Here is a 21,456-nt window from a genome sequence, read left to right as displayed (position 1 = left end):
GTATGGAGAGACCAAGAGTACAAAATTTGATGTAACCAGATTTATCTGTATTTTATATTGTACAGTAGTATAAAGGAGATCTGTTATTAATGTTGTGTGCATTTTGATAGTCTTCTTTAAGTGTTTGGTTTTTTTTTAGATTTAATGTTCCACATGATGATAGCTTTAAATGCAAAGAAGCTGGAATTAAACATCAGTACCATGTAATGGCCCCAACTTTGAATTACCACACAAGTCCTTGGACCTGGTCAAAATGTAGTCAGAAATATATCACTGAATTCCTAGAGTAAGTCTGGATTTGTATTACATTAGTTGAATGATTCATTAGATTATAAGATTTATAAGATTTAGAATTTGTAGATTCTTTTAAAGAGGTTCAATTTCTGTTTAGTTTTTCAGTGCTTAAATTTAAATTTACTTTATGCTGTAAAAAATGGATATTTAAAAACAAGGAAAGAGTGTGTACATATTATTTCACTCTTTTGTAAAAACATTTTTATTATAGTTTAGACCTATGTACCATTTTTAAAAATCTGGACCCTTTTTTGTTATGAAAACTCTGTATGTGAGGAGACTTAATGGTAATCACAACTTCCTTATATAGTTTTGAATTTTTCAGCTAGTAGGTAATATTTTGAAAGGAGTTTTAGTGCTGAAGTTTGAGTGCCCCTAAAGGACAGACAGTAGGTCAAATCAAATGATGAGTTGTCAAAACAGTTGTCTAACATCACAGATATGCAGAGTCTCTGACTTTATGAGCTCTTTTGGAAGTTCTTATCGCTGAAGAAATGAGTCAGATCCAAGTTTTTCATGCCTAATCGTTACCATTTTACAGTTTTCTCTACTTCCTAATTTTTAAATCCAAATGGTTCCTAGTTACACTCATCCTAAAGGCAAGCCCAGCCTCTTTCTCGAAAATCTTTTTGCATAAATGCAATCCTACCTCATTCCTTCTATTATACATTCTAATCACCAGTGTAACAGTATGAACATTTTCTGGTTATCTCTCTCTTGATGGAAATAAGTCAAACCATGCTTTAACACTTATGTTCATAAATATAACGTACAATTATGACGAGCAGTGATAACTGATCCTTATGTACAAATTTGATTTAAAAGCACAACATATTGTTACTGATCTATAGATGATTGCACATAGTTTTTTTATTTAATCAGATCACATTTAATGAGAAATGGAAAATAAAATCAATTTTCAATTGAATCAGCATTATTGTCATCCATGGCCTTATGAAGGGGCCACAGTAATCCTATTTTAAAGAAATAACTGAGATGTGAAGAGGTTGGTAAATTTGCTATAGAAGAGAGAAATAGCAAATTGCACAACCAAAATTCAGACTTATCCAGTGCAACATTAGCAGAAGAATGACCAGAAATGTACTAGTAACATGCGTTAATAAAAACATATTAACCTTTACATTCTCCCCTCCCCCAAAAATACCCTTAGTTAATTATTTAACCACTATGCAGTGTGGATTCCCACTTAATGAAATCTGCACGGTGAAAGCAATGGGTCCCTGGATTTCCATCCTATATTCAAGCTGCTTCTGTTACCGTAGGATTTGGGTTAGACCATGTACATCAAGCATCTATGGACAAAGACCAGCCCAGAGCCTTAAGTAAATGGCATGTTCTGTCCACAGCAGAGAACTGACACTGCTGTGCACCATCATTTTCTCCCTGCCCAATACCATTTTATCTGTCCCAGGGGAGTGGCATTCCAGAGCTTTATTCTGAGTAGGCCAGACTTGAGAAGAATGAACATCAGCAATCGCAGGTTGCACATAGTTTTGCTCAATGATTGAATGATGTATTCATGAAAAATACCACTGAGTGTATTTTTATTATTGTTGACGGGAATTTTAAAGTTATATGTTCATTTTATTAAAAAAAGTTGGGCTTAGGAGAATTAATTAATTCATTTACAGCATGTATCCTAGAAAGTGGTAGAAACAAAATGTAAGCTTCTAAAGACAGTGATCTTGATCTTGTGCTGTGCTCACTCCATTCCCAGGAAGCCTCTTAAATTAGAGACAGCATGAAAACTTTTGAAATTCCTTTTTTGTTGTTGAGAACTAAAAACATACCTTCTTCAAATGATTTTAAAATTTGCTTTTAGTTTGACAACATTTTGACAGCTTGGATATTTCATCTGAGGCGTTACAATTGGATATCTCACTTTTGGTGAGATGTAAGTTATATTCTGATTAATTTATGTTTATTACTTGTCACTTAAAAAAATTGCAGTGCTGGGGATTGAACCTAGAACCTTGCACATGCTAGGCAGCCTCTACCACTGAGCTACATCCCAGCCCATTCTTGTTTTCAATTTCTTCAAAGTAGTTGTGGAGATCAAGTGCAAATGAACACATTAAAAGTCCTTTGTAAACTGTGAGGTTGTTATTATGTATGAGCACTTTGATAAACTGATGCTAATATAAGTTGGTTTTTGAATTATGAAAAAATACAGACATTTTCTTTGAAAGTGAGGAAATACAGAAAATGTGAAAAAAGAATGTTAGAGTGAAATGTATTGATGTGTGTTCACAGTGTTTTGTTTTCTGTTCTTGGTACAGCACAGGTCATGGAGAATGTCTTCTTGACAAACCAAATGGAAGAATATACGATCTGTCTGCACAGCTTCCTGGCTTAATGTATGATGTAAATAAACAGTGTGAACTTATGTTTGGTCCTGGATCACAAGTGTGTCCCTATTTGGTAAGAAAAATTCTATCCTTTTGTTTAAAAACTATTATAAAGTTGTAGTTAGAATATATTTTGAAATGTACATTTATTCTCTTGTTTAGAAGGGGAACTGAAAGTAATTTTTAAGTCCTAAAAAAATCTGGCATTTGGCAGAAAGAGGCTAAAATTGAGAAGTTAAAACTGAGTACTTACTGTATGCCAGATATGTTAGGTATGTAAAAATTATTTTTGTTAACTTTCACAGATTCCTGCAAAATATTCTCATTTAGAAAACAGACCCACAGAGTAGTAATATAATTTAGAAATAAAAGTATTCAAATATTTATTCTCAAATGGCAATATTTTGGGAGTGAGGGAAAAATGTAGGTGCTTTGATACTTAGTTGTTGTAAAGGCCTTAGGAATCACTTAATAGACTGCATTTCCTTTTACAAAGATTTGAATCCGAAAGAATTAAAGTTTGGACATACCATGTAGTTTTCATTAAGCTATTACTTTATAAGTTATTGTGGGGATTTTTCATAGGTTAGTTATTTTAGCTTCCACATAGCTGATTCTAACACTTTTACTGGGTCTAGAATAATGATTCCTTGTTTTGGGGATAAGCTTAGTATTTGGTTTAGAGTAAATGTCACTGTTTTGGTGAATTCATGCCTCATTTTTCTAGGCAGACTATGCTTTCCTCTTTCTTCATTCTTCTGCTTACCTTCGCCAAATTGCTTCCTGCTCTACCAGACTGTGAGGACCACTGAAGCAGGACTGCAGACATTCATTCACTTAAATAATTATGGATAGGTTGAACATGCCCAATCTGGAAATCCAAAATCTGAAATGCCCTAAACCTGAAATTTTTTGAGTGCCGATGTGAAGCATAAGAAAAAATTTTCACTCTTGACCTCATATGATGAGTCAAAACACAAGTGCACTAAAAATATTGCAAAAAAAATTGCTTTCAGTATGTATGTGTTAGCTGTGTATAGAAACATAAGTGAATTTTGTATTTAGACTTCAGTCTTTTTCCCAAGATATCTCATTGTATGCAAATACTCAAAATCTAAATAATTCCAAAATCAAAACATGTCTGTTTCCAAGCATTTCAAGTAAGGGATAGTCACCCTGACTTTGCAGTGTCCAATTCAGAATTTGCACGTGGTGGTTGCCACAAAATACATGATTATTGACTGTTGAATGAATGAATGAAAGTCACTTAATGGTGAGTGCAGGGAACTACAAAGCTTTTTTTCATAGTGACTATTATTCCAAAAACCTCAAATTTATAATATAAAGTTTAATATGCCTTTAAATATCCACTGTGTGCAGGGGAGAAGATTTACTTTAATATTTCATTATAAAACATTCATTTCTTTCTGACCTGATTTAGACACTAGATAAACTTTAAATTCAGAGAAAGAAAGGAATTATACTGCTTATAGTTCCTAATATCCTCTGTGGACTCTTTATCTCTTGTGAAAACTTTAGAATCATTTATTCAGAAATTGAAAGTAGGTATTAGATTCACAAAATAGGAAACTTCAGTTCAGTATACAGTATTTCTGCACACATTATTCATACATTCCACCACTGCATCATAGGGGATTTTGGGGGACTCATTATGAATAACATTTAACAATAACAAATCCTTCAAAAGTATCTTGTAAAGAGAGAAAAATGGCTCACATAATTTTTGACATTTCCATTCCAATTCATGTCTCCCATTGTTCAACATATAATATGTGAATAAAAAAGAAATTTTGAAAGTAAATGTTACCATTTTTTTGTGTTTAGAGAAAAATCAGGGGCTGTGATTTATTTAGCAAACATGTTTGATATTTCCAGCTTTGACCATGGAACTTGGAACTACATCAGACCAACCCATAAATTGATGCATACACAGAATTAATTGATCTGGATGTTGACATCCTTGTTCCTGTTCCCTTGTCTTTGTTTTCCACAGAAGCAATGCCGGCGCCTGTGGTGCACAAGTGCAGAAGGTGTTCACAAGGGCTGCCGCACTCAGCACATGCCACTGGCAGATGGAACGAACTGTGGTCCTGGGATGGTAGGTTTTCTCGAAGGGGTGAGTCTGACATCAAGAGCCTATCCAAGGATGTGGTTGTTCTGTGTTTTAGCATCTGTTCATTGTTTACTATCAACTTTAGTTCAGCTAGTTGAATGAATGTTAATAAGGTTTGATACCGAATATTGTCAACTGAATTAAATGCTTAATTTTACCCTGTTTTTCAACATATAACCAAAAAGTATTAGAGTTATAAATAGTTATCATTAAGCTACATATAGTTACCATATAAATAATTAAATGGATATGTATTTATATAATTATAGTCTTACTAAAATTAGCATATACATCAAGATATCCTAATAGTTCAGCAAGTTGCCCAAATTCAAAAATGTTTTCATAGCATATATTTTCCTCTAATTAAATTCAGTTCAGATTGAATGTTTTTATTGGCTTCTTCAAATCTTTATCGTTGCTAAATGTATGAAAATACATGACAACCCTAAAATGGCTGCCTACCATCTTGCATCTTTACTGTTCAAACATTAATCATGAGCTTATATAAATGGGTCAACACGATGGATGACCAGAGGAGAGGCTCCTACGATAATGACACGTATGATGTGTGAAGAGGATGGCAGGCTGTGGCTTTGTGCTCTATGATGAAGGCAGATCCTTTGACCTTAGCAGCAGTGTTGTCTGTATAAAGAAAGTTTTAGTCCATCTGCCTTCTGTGAGCTCCCATGTGTAAAAGGAACACTTCTTTGGTAACGGGTTGGTGGGTGCTTCCTCTTTATTACCTTCACACTAGGCAAGAATAAAAACTTCTCAAAACTAAGGCCAGTTCAGTAGGAGAACTTGCATCTTCCCTACCTTTTGCTTCATGGAGATGTTTGTTCCAGCTATTGCCTTCATTTGGAATCAGCTTTCCACCAAAAGGCATGGGTTTCCTGTGAATACTGCCTATGTTACAAATGAATTGGTTACTAAGGTTTTATCTGGAACTTCAGAAGTTTTTATAGTAGCTGAAGTACTCATTGAAATTGTGTCATGCCCTAATTCCGTTTTTGTGATTTTAGGATCAAAGTTCCAGTGGACTTTTTTAGTTCAGCTAGCACTGAATCTTAAAACTTGATTTTTAGCTGATATTAAATTTCTATTTGGGTGTAAGAATTATTAAAAGAACTTAATTTTTTTCTCTGTCATTTTCTGTGATCAGTATTGACCAACAGCTGGGTGCTGGTGGCTCACACCTGTAATCCTAGCTACTTGGGAGGTTGAGAGAGGGAGGATTGCAATTTGATATCAGGCAAGAGAAAAAGTTAAGAGACCCCATCTCAGGCAATAGCTGGGTGGGGTGGGATGTGCCTGACATCCCAGCTATGCAGGAGGCTGAAATTGGGAAGATGATTCCAGGCCAGCCTGGGCAAAAGTGCACAAGACCCCTTCTCAAGAGAAAAAGTTGGACATAGTAGAGTATGCCTATCATCCCAGCTACTAGAGGATCATGGTCCGTGCTGACCCAGGCTAAAAGCAAGACTCTATCTCCAAAATAACCAGAGCAAAGAGGACTGGAGACGTGGCTCAAGTGGTAGAGTGCATGCCCTAGCAAATGTGAATCCCTGAGTTCAAACCCCAGCAACACACACACACACACACACACACACACACACACAAGCAAATAAGGGAAAGGTTGCCTTTGTGAGAATGACTGACTATCTGAGGATGACAGAGAAACAAGTTTCTTTGAAGTGGGAATGCTGGGCTGTCCATATTGGTCCATCAGGTAGAAGACAGATACTCCCTAAGAAGGCACCTGATTAAGATCTAGGATTGGACCTTACTCCATTCCTTAGCAAATTTTCAAGTTTCCTGCATGTCATAAACTTTCAGAATTGATTGCATGTGGTACAAATGGTGATTGGTGTATTTCCAAATACCAGGAAATAATACCATTTATGGCTAACTTATTAATAGTGTACTCCTGTTTGAACATAAACGTTATTTTTTGAAACAAAGGTATATGAGTACAACACACAGTTCTCTGTACTACAGTCTAAATTCAGGGCCTTGTGCTTGCTAGGCCACTTGAGTCATGCTCTCAGCCCTTTTTTGGTTTAGTTATTTAAAAAAAGAAAAAAAACCAGGATCTCATGATTCTCCTATTTTTGCCTCCTTCATAGCTACTATGACAGGTGTGCACCACCACACCCAGCTTTTTATTGTTGAGATGGGAGTTTCGCTAACTTTTTTGCCTGGGCTGGCCTTGAACCACCATCCTCCTGATCTCCGCCTCCTGAGTAGCTAGGCATGAGTTACAGCACCCTACCAAACATAGAAATCTTAAGTGTAAAGTTTGATATGTGCTAACAATGTAGATGCCAAACTCCCATTCAAAATTAGAACATTTCTATCACTCTAAAAAGCTCAATCTCACCTGTTCCTAGACAATTTCCCTTCCCTCCAGAGACAACACCTGTTCTAGTTTCTGTCTCCATAGATTGGATTGTCTACTCTTGATCTTAATGTAAAGGAAACCACACAGTATACCTTTTGGGGGGTTGAGGGATGAATCAGTCTTCCTTTGCCCACGTAATGTTTTTGAACTTCATATTATAGTGAGCATCAGCACTTATTCTTTTATGGCAGTGTAATTCAGCTGTATAAATATGCATAGTTCATTTGTTCTCTCATCATCCTTCAATTTTAGCTGTGCTGAATTAAACTGCTGTGAACATTCTTGTAAAAGTCTTCTTGTAGACATGTTTATGTTTGTCTTGGGGTAAAATTTCTGGGTCATAGGATAAGTATATGTTTCCACTTGGGTACACGATGCTCAATGAATTGTCAGTCACAAAGGACAAATACTGTATGATTCCATTTGCACGAGGTATTTGGAATAGTCAAATTCATAGAAGCAGAAAGCAGAGTATTATTTACAGAGTGGTGGTTGGGAGTTGTTTCATGGGTACAGGGTCTTACAAGATGAAAAGTTTCTGAAACCTGATTCAACAATGTGAATATACTTAACCCTACTGAACCACACACATAAAAATGATGAAAATGATAAACTTTATTTTACCGTAATTAAAAATAAATGCAAGTAAACTTTCAAACTCTTTGATTTCATAAACATTAAATTACTAGAGCAGACCAGAATCAGTGGAAGTTTCTGAATCAGCTGTGACTATGCTCAGTGTTGCTTGCTTAGCATATTCTGGGCCTTGAGTTTGATCTCTAACACTGGCAAAAAAGAAAAGAAAAAAGTTTCTAGGGCTGGTAGAGTGGCTCACCTGGTAAGAGCACCTACATAGCAAGCATGAAGCCTCAAGTTCAAACCTCAGTGCAGCCAAAAAAAAAAGAAGAAGTTTCTAAATGCTCTCTTTCAATGTCGTAGAAGGGTAACTAGTTGATAGGTCTGTGTCTGGCATTGACACCTTAATTAGCTATCACTGGAATAATGATGACAAACAACACATGGGAGGGAGAGTCATCTGAGCGATGTTTTGAGTAGTGAGAAGAGATGAGGTTAAGGCCACAGGTGGAGGAATTGACTTTGTCCAGCACTGTGGAGTTTCCATATTTATTTATAGGCAACAAAGTTGAGTATCTGGTGCAGATGCTATTAGGTAGAAGTGGCAGGAAATGGTGGGCAGATTCTTCTATAAGTTTCCTTTACTGCTGAAAGTAAGAAACAAGTTCATCACATGAGACTCTGGATGGGTTAAAGTAGGAAATTATCTAAAAGAGTAGAAAAGTGAATAGCTATCTTGAAGTAAAAAAATGAATGTACGAGAATATACAGTATTGCACCAGTATTCATTACATGTTTTTAAAAGACATCATTTTCATATTGCTCTTTAGTCCTCTTTTCCTCCCTAGTGAGACTCTAAGTCTCAAAGACAAGAAAAATATATATTTTGCCTTCTACAGATCTTAGGTACTCAGTGGTAGGAAATATTCATGTTTGTGTCAAAGGTAATCCCATTCTGAATCCACAAGTTTGCTTTAAATTATTTACAGATTGTTCTACTAATCTTTATGCTGCTATTACAATTATTGTGATGTTCTAGCTAAAAATACATGTTATTTCTTTGTATGTGTTACTATTCTTATAGCATTGCCACCATGGGCTGTGTGTAAACAAAGAAATGGAGACACGTCCTGTAGATGGTGAATGGGGACCATGGGGACCTTACAGTTCTTGTTCAAGAACATGTGGAGGTGGAATCAAAAGCACAACCAGGCTCTGTAATCGTCCCGAGTATGTCTTTTTTATGTCACTGTAAATTAAGATTAACTCAAGGCACCAGAAAGTAAACATCAGTTTCATTCACTTCTAAAACTGGAGGTCAGTCTGTAAGTTTCTGAGATTCAGAAAACTTCTGGAATACTTTGAGCCATATTACTTTTATATCTTTGTAGATTTGGACCTTAAAAAGCTGAATAAATTAAATTTTGTAATCTGTACTAAATCAGAACTATTTTTTTCATATTCTTTTTCTTTTCTGATTTAGTATAAACTTAAGAAATACTTGTAAATATGAAAGAATATAATGGTATTTTCACATTTACTGTGTTTCTAATGAAAGATTCTGGATCTTTCTGTGTATTTGGCTGTCCTGGACAAAATACATGGTTTGGTTACTAGTTTTTTGTTTCTTTGTAATTTGACACGTCACATTTTCTTTTTCTGCTTCCTATGTTATAGACGCATCATTGTCTTTAACTGAATAAGTGCTGAAGCATAGCTCCCCCTCATCAAACTATTTTAAAGAGCTTAGAGATTCCATAAAGATTTTTAAATAAATGTTTCTGTTGTACATATAATATATAAGTTGGTAAGCAATGTGACACTCCTTACTATGTTAACAAGCATTTTTAATGAAGAAAGGGACATTTAATGGAGAAAATAAATAAAATCTAACAGTTCATTTGGATTTTAGAATACCAGAAGTCTTTTTATCCTGGAGATTCTGAAGAGTTTTATTTTCCATCATAAGTTGAAATAGAGATTGACTTAGATTGGTAACAATGAGACTCCATGAACTGAGTGACAAGTAGGATATACACAACAAAGAGACATATGAATTTCATTTTTAACATGATTTTTTCCTTTGTTGACTTTGGCTTGGTATATGTGGTTTTTTTTCTCCAGAAAATGAGCAAGCTCCTTTTAGAATTTTTTTAAACAAAATCCCATCATTAGTTTCTTGTTAGTTAATCTTGTTGAAAATAAGACTCTTTTCTGTCTCCAGGCCTCAGTGTCCACCTTAAGGTGGATGTTTTCATGGCTCCTTAGCCAGCTAATTGCTTAAAATCCCTGTTACATATTTCCATAAAAAACAAATGTTAGTGGACCATCAGTGGTTTTCCTGATCCTGGAAAAGAGTGGAACAGTTATAGAAGTATGTGGCAGAAATAATATTGTACTGATGTGCTTTAAAATGTAATGAATTTGACTAGGCCAAGAAACGGAGGAAAGTACTGTGTGGGCCGCAGGATGAAATTTCGATCATGTAATACTGATTCATGTCCAAAAGGCAAGCAAGACTTTCGAGAGAAGCAGTGCTCTGATTTTGATGGTAAACATTTCAACATCAATGGTCTCTCCCCTAATGTGAGGTGGCTTCCAAAGTACAGTGGAAGTAAGTAATTATAAGTTTTCTTAGATGTGAAAATGTTTTGAGACATAGGAACACACAGCTTTATTATCGTATACCAAAATCTGACTTTTTTTTAATACAGTTGCCATAAAAGATCGCTGTAAACTCTATTGTCGGGTGGCTGGAACCACTAACTTCTATCAGTTGAAGGATAGGGTTGCTGATGGTACGCCCTGTGGGACTGAAACAAATGACGTCTGTGTTCAAGGCCTCTGTCGGGTGAGTAAACTGTAAGGTTCTATTACATTTAAAATGACTCTAAGAATAATATTTGTCTTCTGTTTCTCTGACCAAATATGACTTCTTTTCCTTCAAAGTATAATCTTGTGAATTCCAATAAAGTAACCTTTGATATTGTATAATTGATAGGAGTGCAGTTAGATTTGCTACTAGGCAATTCACTGCCATCAAAAAATGACTCACGAAGCCTTAAGATAAGTTTGCTGATTTTGTTTTGCCATGATACTCAGTATCAAGATAGAGTATTCTCATGTGCTACTTACCTAATCATACTTTCATCTCTTTGAATTACGTTTCTTTAAAGAGTGGTTTTCAAACAATCATGAGTATAGGAATCGCTGCCAGTGTTAGGATGTGGAACCCTGTGTTTTAACTCCTCTAATGTTAATTAAGAAAGTCTGGGAAAATGTAGAAATATTATTGGACGTGGGTCACACACTAAGGGGAGAACGTGCACGGGAGAAATAGGGAGAGGGAAGAAAACCTAAAACTTGAATGTGGCTGATGTGCCCACTGTAGAGGAGTGAATATAGTAATCTTAAACTGCAGAGGCCACTAGGGGAAGGGGAGTAGGAAGAAGTAAAGAGGTCTGGCAGAGATGAACCAATGTGAGTTTCAATACAAAAATAACATGGAAGCAATGCTAGTAATCTCTCTGTATAGCTATCTTTATCTCAAACTAGCAAAAACCCTTTCTTATTATCTCTAATGTTTTCTCTTCAACAAAATCAAAGAACAGGAGTGCAAACAGGTTCTGTCCAGAAACGGGGTGAGGGTGGGGTGGCCCAAACAATGTATACACATGTGAGTAAAGTAAAAATGATTAAGAAAAAAGTCTGTGTTTTTGAATACCAAACCCTGTGGTTCTGATGCAGGAGTATCTGACTGATCCTTTGAAAAATATTGCTTTCTGGAACATGTGAACAGATTTGTCAATATATTAATGTACAGAATCAGTAAATATTCTTAAAAAATGCTATAGTATCAAATCTCCTGTTAATTGAAAGAACATTTACAAAGACAACCTTATATACTTTAAAGCACCATGCTTATTCATAATTAGCCATTTTTACCATATTGATTATAATAACTGTGTTATGAAGCAAGCTGGCTGTGATCATGTGTTAAACTCCAAGGCCAAGAGAGACAAATGTGGAGTATGCAGGGGAGATAACTCTTCATGCAGGACAATGACGGGTGTCTTCAACAGTGCCCACTATGGTAAGCTGTGTGCTTATTTCTAGTTCCTCCCTTTATTTGATATAACTATGTAATACATAATGAAGTGGCAATGTTTTGTTATTATTTTATGTAATCTATACATTTGTCCAAAATGATTGTTAAAGAAAAACTTCCTAACTATAAAAAACTATAGTAACCTTACATTAATGAATTTATCTGCCTAAGGCAAATCTAATTCTTAAAACTATATTAGGTCCATTATGAGTAAAAGAATAAATTCAGTGCTATTTGACCATGATGTGTAAATACTCTTCCAATTAATGAAAGTGCTTTCCTGTAATCTAAAATGTATACACTTATGATTTTTTTTCTAATAAATTTACTTTCAATTATTTTCATCATTTGAGTCAGTTTTTTGGGGACCTGACCTGGCCTGTTGTGTTTCTTATTAATGCTATATTGAAAACATGGATTGAAGGTGAAGGATGAAATGTTGGTTCATAATAATCATCACATTTGATTTCCCAAGATATAATTGATATCTGACCATCCTTTCATTTTTATTCAAAATTGTTATGAAAATATCTCAGATATTTTCCATTCTAAAATTTTCTGGGCCAAAGATTTTTTTCTTTGTATGATAAGAAAAACAGAACTTTAAAACTTTCCTCACAAAGTAAAACTGTATTTTCTAAAGTCTTAGTTTTCAACATTAAATTGTGTTCACCCCTATGTTCAGATGTGTTGGGTTATTGTTGTTTACTTCAATTCAAGAGGTACAACTTAAAAATCAAAATGTATATTTTTATCTGCATGGAAAGTGTAGTAACATTTCATTCTCTGGTGTGCTCATCATACTTTTGAGTATTCGTTACTAGATGATTTGACATACTGTTTTTCTAGTTGTACATCATTTCATCAGAGCCATACACATCTGGCCTCCTATAATTGACACACTCTTGTTATAATATATATTTATTGAAAAATATTTTTTCCGGGGCAAAATCACATACATAAAATTAGTATTAAAATGTTTAACCTTGAGAAAACTGAATTTACCAATTTGCAAATGAAAAAAAAAAATTGGTAATCATTCACAAGGTCTGAATAGTATCTGTCACATTTCTGCCCCCTGGCGGTCACCTTTGCACTGCCACAGTCTTGCTTGCTTTTTAATGTATTAACAAAAATAGTGGAAGTAGTAAGTGGGAATATTTTATAAGAAATGGGAATTAAAATTGGTCTCATAGATTGATACGGTATAAACAGAATCATCAGCACATTATCACCTTACACTTAAAATGTGATGCCTTAAAGAGTAATAAATGAGGTTCCTCCAAAACCTGCAAAGTGACCTGACACCATGATTGTAAATTTAAGCTCTTTTAAAACTTCTACTTTTTAATATGATAGTACTTATTTTATTTTATTTTATTCTTTAGCAGTTACAGTGGTTTGAATTCAGGGCCTCACACTTACCAGGCAGATGCTCCACCATTTGAGCCACTCCTCCACCCCCAACCCAATAGTATTTGGATAATTATGTAACATAAGTGGTTTTAATGTCAGAAAAAAAAATTTCTAAATATATATTTGATATATTATTTCTTTCAAGCAATGCTGAATTTGGTCTCATAAAATAGAGATATTACTTTCACTCTAGTAAATGTTTTTATTTTTTCTTAACTAGTTTATTAACAGACTTTTAAAAAGTGTTGTGACAAAAATGGAGATAGCGATAAGGAGTCCAATTTGTTATACTACAAACTAAAAGCTTGGACTTTTTCTTTTATTATTATTTTCAGTAATGAAATTTATTACTCATTGAGTCTGTGTGAACATATCATAGTGACCAATTCTGATAATATCCCTGGATTTGTAAAATAGCATTTGAAATTCAGTATTTTTATATAGAAACTATATAAAAGTGTTAGTACGATTTAAAAATGAGTATGTGTATTAAGTATCTGAGAAGCTAAAACCCTAGCTTAATCTTTCTTAAGAATTTTAGCAATAAGAAAACTCAGGAAAAGTTGTGCTTTAAAGCATCCTGTGTGTATCTAGCCACCAATCACCTTTTCTCCATCTTCTCTGATTTGTGAAAGCATTAATTCAAAAAGAAAAACATTGTGTCATGAAATTGAGCCTGACTGTGCTATTCCCATTTTCATTCACTGAACAGTAATAGCCTCCAGGACATCTGTTTTTTGTGAAATTTAACATGTATAAAATTATACTGCAGGCTATAATGTTGTTGTAAAGATTCCCACCGGAGCAACAAACATCGAAATTCTTCAGCACAGCTATTCTGGAAAACCAGAAGATGACAATTACCTGGGTAAACATTTGTAGTAAGCACTAGCCAGTACGTGGTTTGTGTGCAATTTTATGGGTCTGTGGTTGATGTGGTTCTTGAAAGGCAGCAAAAATCCCTGGTATATATGTGCATTTCAGTTCCCCTTGCTTAGGCCACCTGATGCCCTATGTATATTTTCTTTTTAAGCTACATAAAACATATCCTTTTAAAAAGAAACACTGAATGAAACTCTGAAAAAAAGCTTTTTCCATTTTTTTCCCATCAGAGTTATTTTAGATAACCGAAAGTTATAATCAATTTAAGTTACATGAATATTCTGAATAAAAGACCCTTCTTTTTATCTAATATTTGTTATAGAACTCTTTGGCGTTAGGTGGTTTAAATAGTTTTCTTAAGTGTTTATACCATGTATTTAAAATACTTAAAGCTCTTGTATTAAAGAAAGACAGAAAAAGAAGTGTGGTCTCATATTAATGAATATCATCACAGTATACTGTCCTTTAGCTATTTCTAGTATAGACTGGTATTTGTTTTTTGTTTTTAGAAATTAGCTTTCAGGTTGGGAGAATTTTGCTTAGACAGAAAGATGAAAAGAACATTTTAAAAGCCAAGCTTTCCCACTTCCTGAGAAACACCCTAGAATGGATCTATGTAATTCACCAAACTACAGTAGGTGTGATAAAGAACTGATATTGAGGAATTATCTGCTTCTCATTAATAAGATGTGGAATACTGCCCAGATAGTACTTATTACTGGGAAAGTGAATTGTTATGAATGGCTCATTTCAGGAATTGCATTTGGCCTTGTAGAGTCATATGTAAATAGGTTTAGGGTTTCTTTTTGGGGGTGAAAATATTTTGGAACTCGATTATGTTGGTGGATGCACAGGTATTGTGAGTATACTGAATACCATTGAATTGTTCAGTTAAAAATGGTTAATTTTATGTTTTGCCAGGTTCACCTCAATAAATGCAAAGTATTTCCCATAGAAAATCAAATGTAAATATTTTGATTTATTAGCCTTTAATGTTTAGTTAAAATTCTTATTCTTCTGCTAAAAATATTACCTAGTCAGATAGACAAAGATATATGTTACCACATTAGATAAATAATTGAATAGATCTCTTTTAGGTTCCAAGTGTAGAACCATCTATCTCCTGGAGATGAACTATAGGTTCTGTCCAAGTTTAAAAAGTAAGAGTTTTCACCAATAAAGTATTATAATTTGTAAAAGAACTACAAATGGAAAATAAGGCTAATTTGCAATAAGCAAAAATAACGCCTGAAATCACTAGCAGGGATTTTTGAAACATTTGTATTTATGAACTTTCATAACTAAAAGGAGTAAAATGTGTAGAATTTTTTGGTCAGTACATTTTGCTTACTTCCCTTAGATTAGTGTAACCAATAGTCCCTTGAATCAGCTTATCTATGTTTGATAAAGTGCAGATCTTACACAGAGGAATTTCTGCTCTTAGGATAAATATGTATCTTTATCCTAATATATATATATATCCTATATATTTGATTTTCATTGAAATCAGTATAATACATGTGTCCAGAAACATCTAATTTATTTTGTAATGGTCCTTTCACAATTGTATTTTTAGAGGGGTATTGTATTTACTATGAAGTTTAATCATAAATAGCTCATATGTTTTTTATGAGGTTTCCTAGACTGTCAAGTAAATATTTTCCCAAGGGTTCCTTTTCAGATTCCACTGGAAAGTGCAGCACAAGTAAAGCAAGCAGAAAAGTACTTGATTAATATAGGGGTTTCATTTTTGTAAAATTTTATGTATTGCACATTCTTAAAAACCTGCCAGGGTAGAAATTTTTATTAACTCTATTATGCAGTTTAGGAAATTAAGAGCATTGTCTGAGACCACATGACAATTAATTGGAACAACTCAAATCCATTGCTTTACATCAAATTCTTTTGTCTTTTTTACACCACACTGTTGTGAATATCATACAGTTTTATATTTGATATGTAGCAAATTATGAATGTATGCTATATTAATGTTTATATGTATGTAATTATATAGTATATAAATAAATATACACACATGAACATATGTGACAGAGTTATGTCTATACTTGTCAACAGGGAAGAGGGAACAAGAAGGGGCATGAACAGATTTTGAACAGCAGTTATTCACGTATATGTCAACAGTGACAGTACCATTTATCTAGAAAATGGGGTAGCCCTTGCATGGCCTCGTAGATTGTTGACCTTAGAGTTTTAAAACTTCGCACATTTTTCCCAAGATAAGCATGAGTGGAGCCAAGTTTGACTGCTCTTTCTTTTCTTCCACTGATGACTGGGCTAGATTTAGCTCATCTGTCTGCTTGGGCTTTATGCTTTGCCACTTTCCTTATGTCCCACATGAAGCTGCATACTTCACAAGACAAGGTGACCCTCTCAGAAAAAGAAGTATAGACTGCAATATTTTAATATCTTTGGCTGATGCGCTGAAGTTTCTCTACTTACAGATTAATTACTACAGTAAAGCAAAATAAAGTTTATTTCCTTAATGTTCATTTACATTTACATTCTTTAAATTCAAAAAAGGATTTGAGTTTTAATAGATTAAAAAGTATTTTCTGTATTGTTGGCTAGCTTTGCTATTTCATAAGCCATATTTTATTTTTTTATAGCATTATCTGACACTCAGGGGAATTTTCTTTTGAATGGAAATTTTGTTGTAAGTATGTCAAAAAAAGAAATCAACATACAAGGAGCTATTTTTGAGTACAGTGGATCAAACAACTCAATTGAAAGAATTAACAGTACCGATCGACTGGAAGAAGAGCTTGTTTTGCAGGTAAATTTTTAGTAGTCATCAGTAAGACTTAGCTTTAAACAGTAGTGAGATATACTGGTTAAATGCTTAGTATTTCTTATTTATATAAAAAAGATGTGTTAAGAAAGTACCTTTTAAAATTAATTGTATGTTGTTTGTATTTTTATTGAGGTGTTATGTGTTGGTAATTTATACAACCCTGACGTACGCTATTCCTTCAACATCCCTGTGGAGGAAAGGAGTGACCTGTTTGCATGGGATCCATATGGACCATGGCAAGACTGTACCAAAATGTGTCAAGGTACCCTGGTAGTAAATAAGAGAGCCCAAAGTTTGACTCTGCATACCGGTGTCATTTGGGTCCTTTTAAATTTGGCTGCCTATGGAATCCTCTGTACTTTCCACATACAAAGAATATACAGGCATATAAACGTGTAGATCTTTTTCCCCTTCCTACTTTTCTCCTTTTTCATTTTTTCTGTTTTCTATACTTAACATCCTCGTTTAACCCCACCCTTTCTAACACTCCATTTTCACTCCTTTCTGTTTACATTCTCATTTTATTTTTTTTTAATTTAGTTTTGCACTAGAAGTATTTCTCTAACTTACCTCCTTCCCAGTGAATATCTTACCCTCTTATCCACTTTCCTCCACACACTCTTTCTTATCAACACATCTCCCTCCTTTATTATTGTGATATCAGGCATTTTCATTCTTTTATTTCTCTTCCCTGTTCCATGAGAAAGTATATTTGTCCCAGCACAGGCAAAAAAGTTAGGCAGACCCTATCTCAAAGAAAAAGCAAGGCTATATTCCCAGCTACACAGAAGACAGAGGTAGGAGAATCACTGTCCGAGGCCATCTCAGGACAAAAGAAAAATAAACTAAGACAAAAAGGACTGAAGGTGTGGCTCAAGTGGTAGAGTTGTTACCTGCCAAGACCAAGGCCCTTATTTCAAACCAAATAACTGAAAAGATCAGAGCTAGAAATTGTCAAAAAAAAAAAAGGGAAGACTAGAGTGTGTGCAATCTGCAATTATCATTCAATGCAGGAAACATTTATTTTTCAGATTCTTAGTAAGACCCTAGTTCTGCATTCGAGATTTAAAGTCTAGGGATGCAGCAGAAGCGTGAGTAGAAAATATGAAATAATAACTCTAGTGCTACAGACCTACACAGAGACGCCCCAGAAAAGGTGGAGGGAGGAGCTTATTGGTGTCAAAGCTGAAGGTACAGACTTGTTATGTAGAAAGGAAAAGTAGCTTTTGTGGAGAAGAAAGAAAAAGTTGGGGAATGAGGAGCGCAGGGAGTCAGAGGAAAGTAAGCTCAGAACAGTATGGAGGTGAGCTTATGAGAAAAGGTGGGTGGCCAAAGACAGTGGTCACAGATGATGAGAATAAGGTCAGTCTTAACAAAATCACCTGACACGGTGCCAAAGAGGCTGTGGTGCTCCTTGTGGCCTTGGGAGAGTGCTAGTCCCAAGAATGAGCGCATCGGAACAGGTGTTCCTCTTACTGTTTGGGGTAGCGTCTCAGAGAAGCAATATGGTAATAGTTGATGCTAGGTCAACTGTGATCAAGGTTGCCGTAGGAATGAAGAGCTTGGTAAGGAGAAGGAAAAGTTCACTGTGCCCGGAAGGCCTTGGGTTACTTTACAGGGTACAGTTGGGACCAGCACTGAGCATGTAAGCTGCTCTTTGGCCATGGGCACGGGGAGCTAGGAGACAAGTGCAATAGCCACACAAATAAAGAATAACATGATTCTAGGAGGTCAGGCAAACTGTGGTAAGAGACGGTGTGAGTGTTAACATGTGCAGGAGATACAAAAGGAATTATTCATTCTTTTGCCGCATTGCTGATTACAGTTCTTTTTTGTGTGAATGTAATTTTTTTGGTTGTCATTTTTACCTATTTAAAAGTCCTTAATCTTGTGTCAGAAGTACAATTTTGTCATAGTGTTTCCAAACATGTTATCAATTTTAATTTCCCTGTACTTTTTCTTAATTCTCTTTTTTCTTGTGCAAATTTGTCTGTGTTGCTTTTTTAGACTTCTCGTATGGCTGTTATCTTAAGATATCTCCTCATTATTATCCTGAGAATTCTTTTCAGCTTTTTTTCTTTGTTGAATTCCTTATTTCTAACTCTCATGAATTCTTCCTTTTGATTTACTTCCCTTGTTGATTGGAACATCTAACTTAGTACTTCACTGACAAAGAATGGTGGCTTTGAGACTTTTCCCCTCTAAACCTCATATTATGTACTTGCTCAGTACTTTAAGTAGTGTAAATTTAACTACATGATTTCTGTTTAGAATTTTGAAAGCTTTGTTTTTTGGTTTGTCCTTCAACCTTTTTTCCAATTTCCTGTGCTTATGTGTGGCACTTTCTATTCTGGAAGTTTTGTGGGTCCTCTCCCTAATTCTAGTGACTTGAAATATCAGGATGTGGTTCTGGGTGGTTTTTTTCAGCTGTTTTCCTAAGTAATTATGTTTGTTATTCCAACGTGAATTGTCTTGGGACACATTGCATTTTTAGAAATAATTTCCTCACACTAATTTTTCTCTTGTTTTCCTGAAAGTTATTTCTTTGGACTATTAAATGAGCAATTATTTTCTGTTTTTTCCTCTTGCCCTCATGATTTCATTACTGTTTCTTCTCATTACATCTGGCTTCTGTTTCATGGACACAGTATCTTCTGTTCTGTCTCTGAGGGCATTACCACAGCCTTTAAGTTTCTGTGCTCCCCGACTTGTCTGTTTTGTTTCTTTTGGCCTATTATATATTAGCAGCTTTCCAAAATGTCTGCTAATCTTTGCCATTATTCATATTTAAGAAGTACTAAAATGCTGATTAAAATCCTGTGTGGGTCACACAAGTCAACTAGGGAGTGGAGTTATGGGGTTATTGAATAGTCCATGGACATCTCATTGGGAAGAGCTCAGAATGTCATTGTGAGTTATCTTTTTCCTTGAGTTAAACACTCCCCCACTGGAGTGGAATGCTTCCATTTTTGCATGATCATGACGCAGTTGGAAACTGTCTTAGAGCCAGAGGGCATGCACAGTCTGGTGGGCTAGTGTCTCATTATTCAGTATGGAAATTTCTTTCTTAAGCACCTCTTTTCAGTTCAGTGAATCCCAGCCTCCCTCTGTTGAGTCTTACTCCCTCAAGTTCTGCATTTCTAGCGATGTACTGTGCAGTGTGGTAGTCACTAGCCACATGTAGTCACTAGTCAGTCCTTGCATGAATGTGCTGAGTGTATATTACCCACTGGATTTTTGAAGATTAAAATGAAAAAAAGCATATAATATAAATATGTTATTAATAATTTTATATTGAGATCATGCTAAAATAATCACATTTTAGATATTTGGAGTTAAATACAAATGTTGTTGAAATTGTTTTACTTATATCTTTTTTAATGTGAAAACTAGAAAATGTAAAATTACATGTGTGGCTCATATCCTGATTTTTAAAATAGTTTTATTATGTTTTTGAATTAGCATACATTAATAATACATGGGGGTTTTGTTACGATAATTTTGTATATTACATTACTTAATTTTAGCATACAGTACTGCTTTTGGCTGGAAGGATAGTGGTTTAACTGTTCCTCACAAATACTTCTTTTAATCAATTCTCCATTTTTCAGGCCTACCCCTAACACACACCTCCTCAGAGGAACCTGGTGTCTTTGATACCTGAGCTTTTCTTGGATTCTGTGGCATGAATGGTTTGTTTCTTACTCTCCCCCTTCCCAAGGTTCGCCTTCATCTTCCTTGGCTCTGTTAAGTAGCTATTTCCATCCATTTTTCATCTTCAGAATTTCCTCTTCTTGCCTACTGTGTTTCCTTTTTTATTTTTTGTTCTTTTAGATATATCCTTCTCAAAACCTTTGTAGTTATTTTTAAGTGTGTTTAGGAAAGATCAAAGATATACATATATGCTCATGTTTAGTTAACTGGGAGTACATAGTTGAGCTTTGATAAGTCAGAAATTTGATCACATCACTGACTGCTTAACCTCTTACTGTCTCCTCATTGCAAAATGTGTACATTCAAACTGCTCCAGCCGTTAAGACACTTCTCTTAGTTTGCCTCTGCTGTGGTTATGCTGCATATACCCAGCCACCAAATCTCAATGGATTAGAACAAAGGTTATTTATTGCTCACAGTGTTTTAGATTCTAATTGGTTATGGCTCTACTCTAACTTAGTATTTGTGCCCATGTAATTTTTAAAAGTTATGGACTTCATTTTGTAGATCAGGCTTAAGTTTACTGAAATATTGATCAGAGAGTACAGAAAATATGAATATTCCTCTTTCATCTTCCCCTCCCTGGTCCTTTATCAACACCTCCTCACTATTTCTCTAGTATTAACATTTTGCATTAGTTTGGCACATGTATATAATTGACAAGTTACTTCTGCTGCATTGTTTTCATCTAAAGTCTATAGTTCATGTTTCAGGAAAGTTTGCTGTGTTATGAATTACATAGGCTTTGAC

At 34.7% G+C, this 21,456-nt stretch overlaps 1 protein-coding gene across 8 annotated transcripts in view; it reads left to right on the top strand.

Annotated features, from left to right (window-relative positions):
• Adamts20 (ADAM metallopeptidase with thrombospondin type 1 motif 20) overlaps positions 1-21,456 on the top strand; it is a 178,639-nt gene that overhangs the window by 57,538 nt on the left and 99,645 nt on the right. For 4 of the 8 annotated variants that reach the window (XR_012450819.1, XR_012450818.1, XM_020153093.2 and 1 more), the window contains 10 exons: positions 140-286; positions 2,595-2,736; positions 4,678-4,800; positions 8,859-9,004; positions 10,207-10,388; positions 10,489-10,625; positions 11,750-11,867; positions 14,071-14,166; positions 16,808-16,974; positions 17,125-17,254. Coding sequence is in view for 4 of the 8 variants with exons in the window: in XM_020153093.2 (XP_020008682.2) it covers positions 140-286; positions 2,595-2,736; positions 4,678-4,800; positions 8,859-9,004; positions 10,207-10,388; positions 10,489-10,625; positions 11,750-11,867; positions 14,071-14,166; positions 16,808-16,974; positions 17,125-17,254 (1,388 nt within the window). In the remaining 4 variants the exon portion in view is untranslated. Of the gene's footprint in view, positions 1-139; positions 287-2,594; positions 2,737-4,677; positions 4,801-8,858; positions 9,092-10,206; positions 10,389-10,488; positions 10,626-11,749; positions 11,868-14,070; positions 14,167-16,807; positions 16,975-17,124; positions 17,255-21,456 lie in introns of those variants that run through there. The other 4 variants (XM_020153099.2, XM_020153106.2, XR_002211579.2 and 1 more) reach the window with 4 other exon arrangements.

Source organism: Castor canadensis, chromosome 8 (assembly GCF_047511655.1).
Source record: "Castor canadensis chromosome 8, mCasCan1.hap1v2, whole genome shotgun sequence".
Taxonomy (NCBI): Eukaryota; Metazoa; Chordata; class Mammalia; order Rodentia; family Castoridae; genus Castor; species Castor canadensis.
Note: the sequence above shows the minus strand (reverse complement) of the source record. Positions and strands in the feature narration are given on the sequence as shown.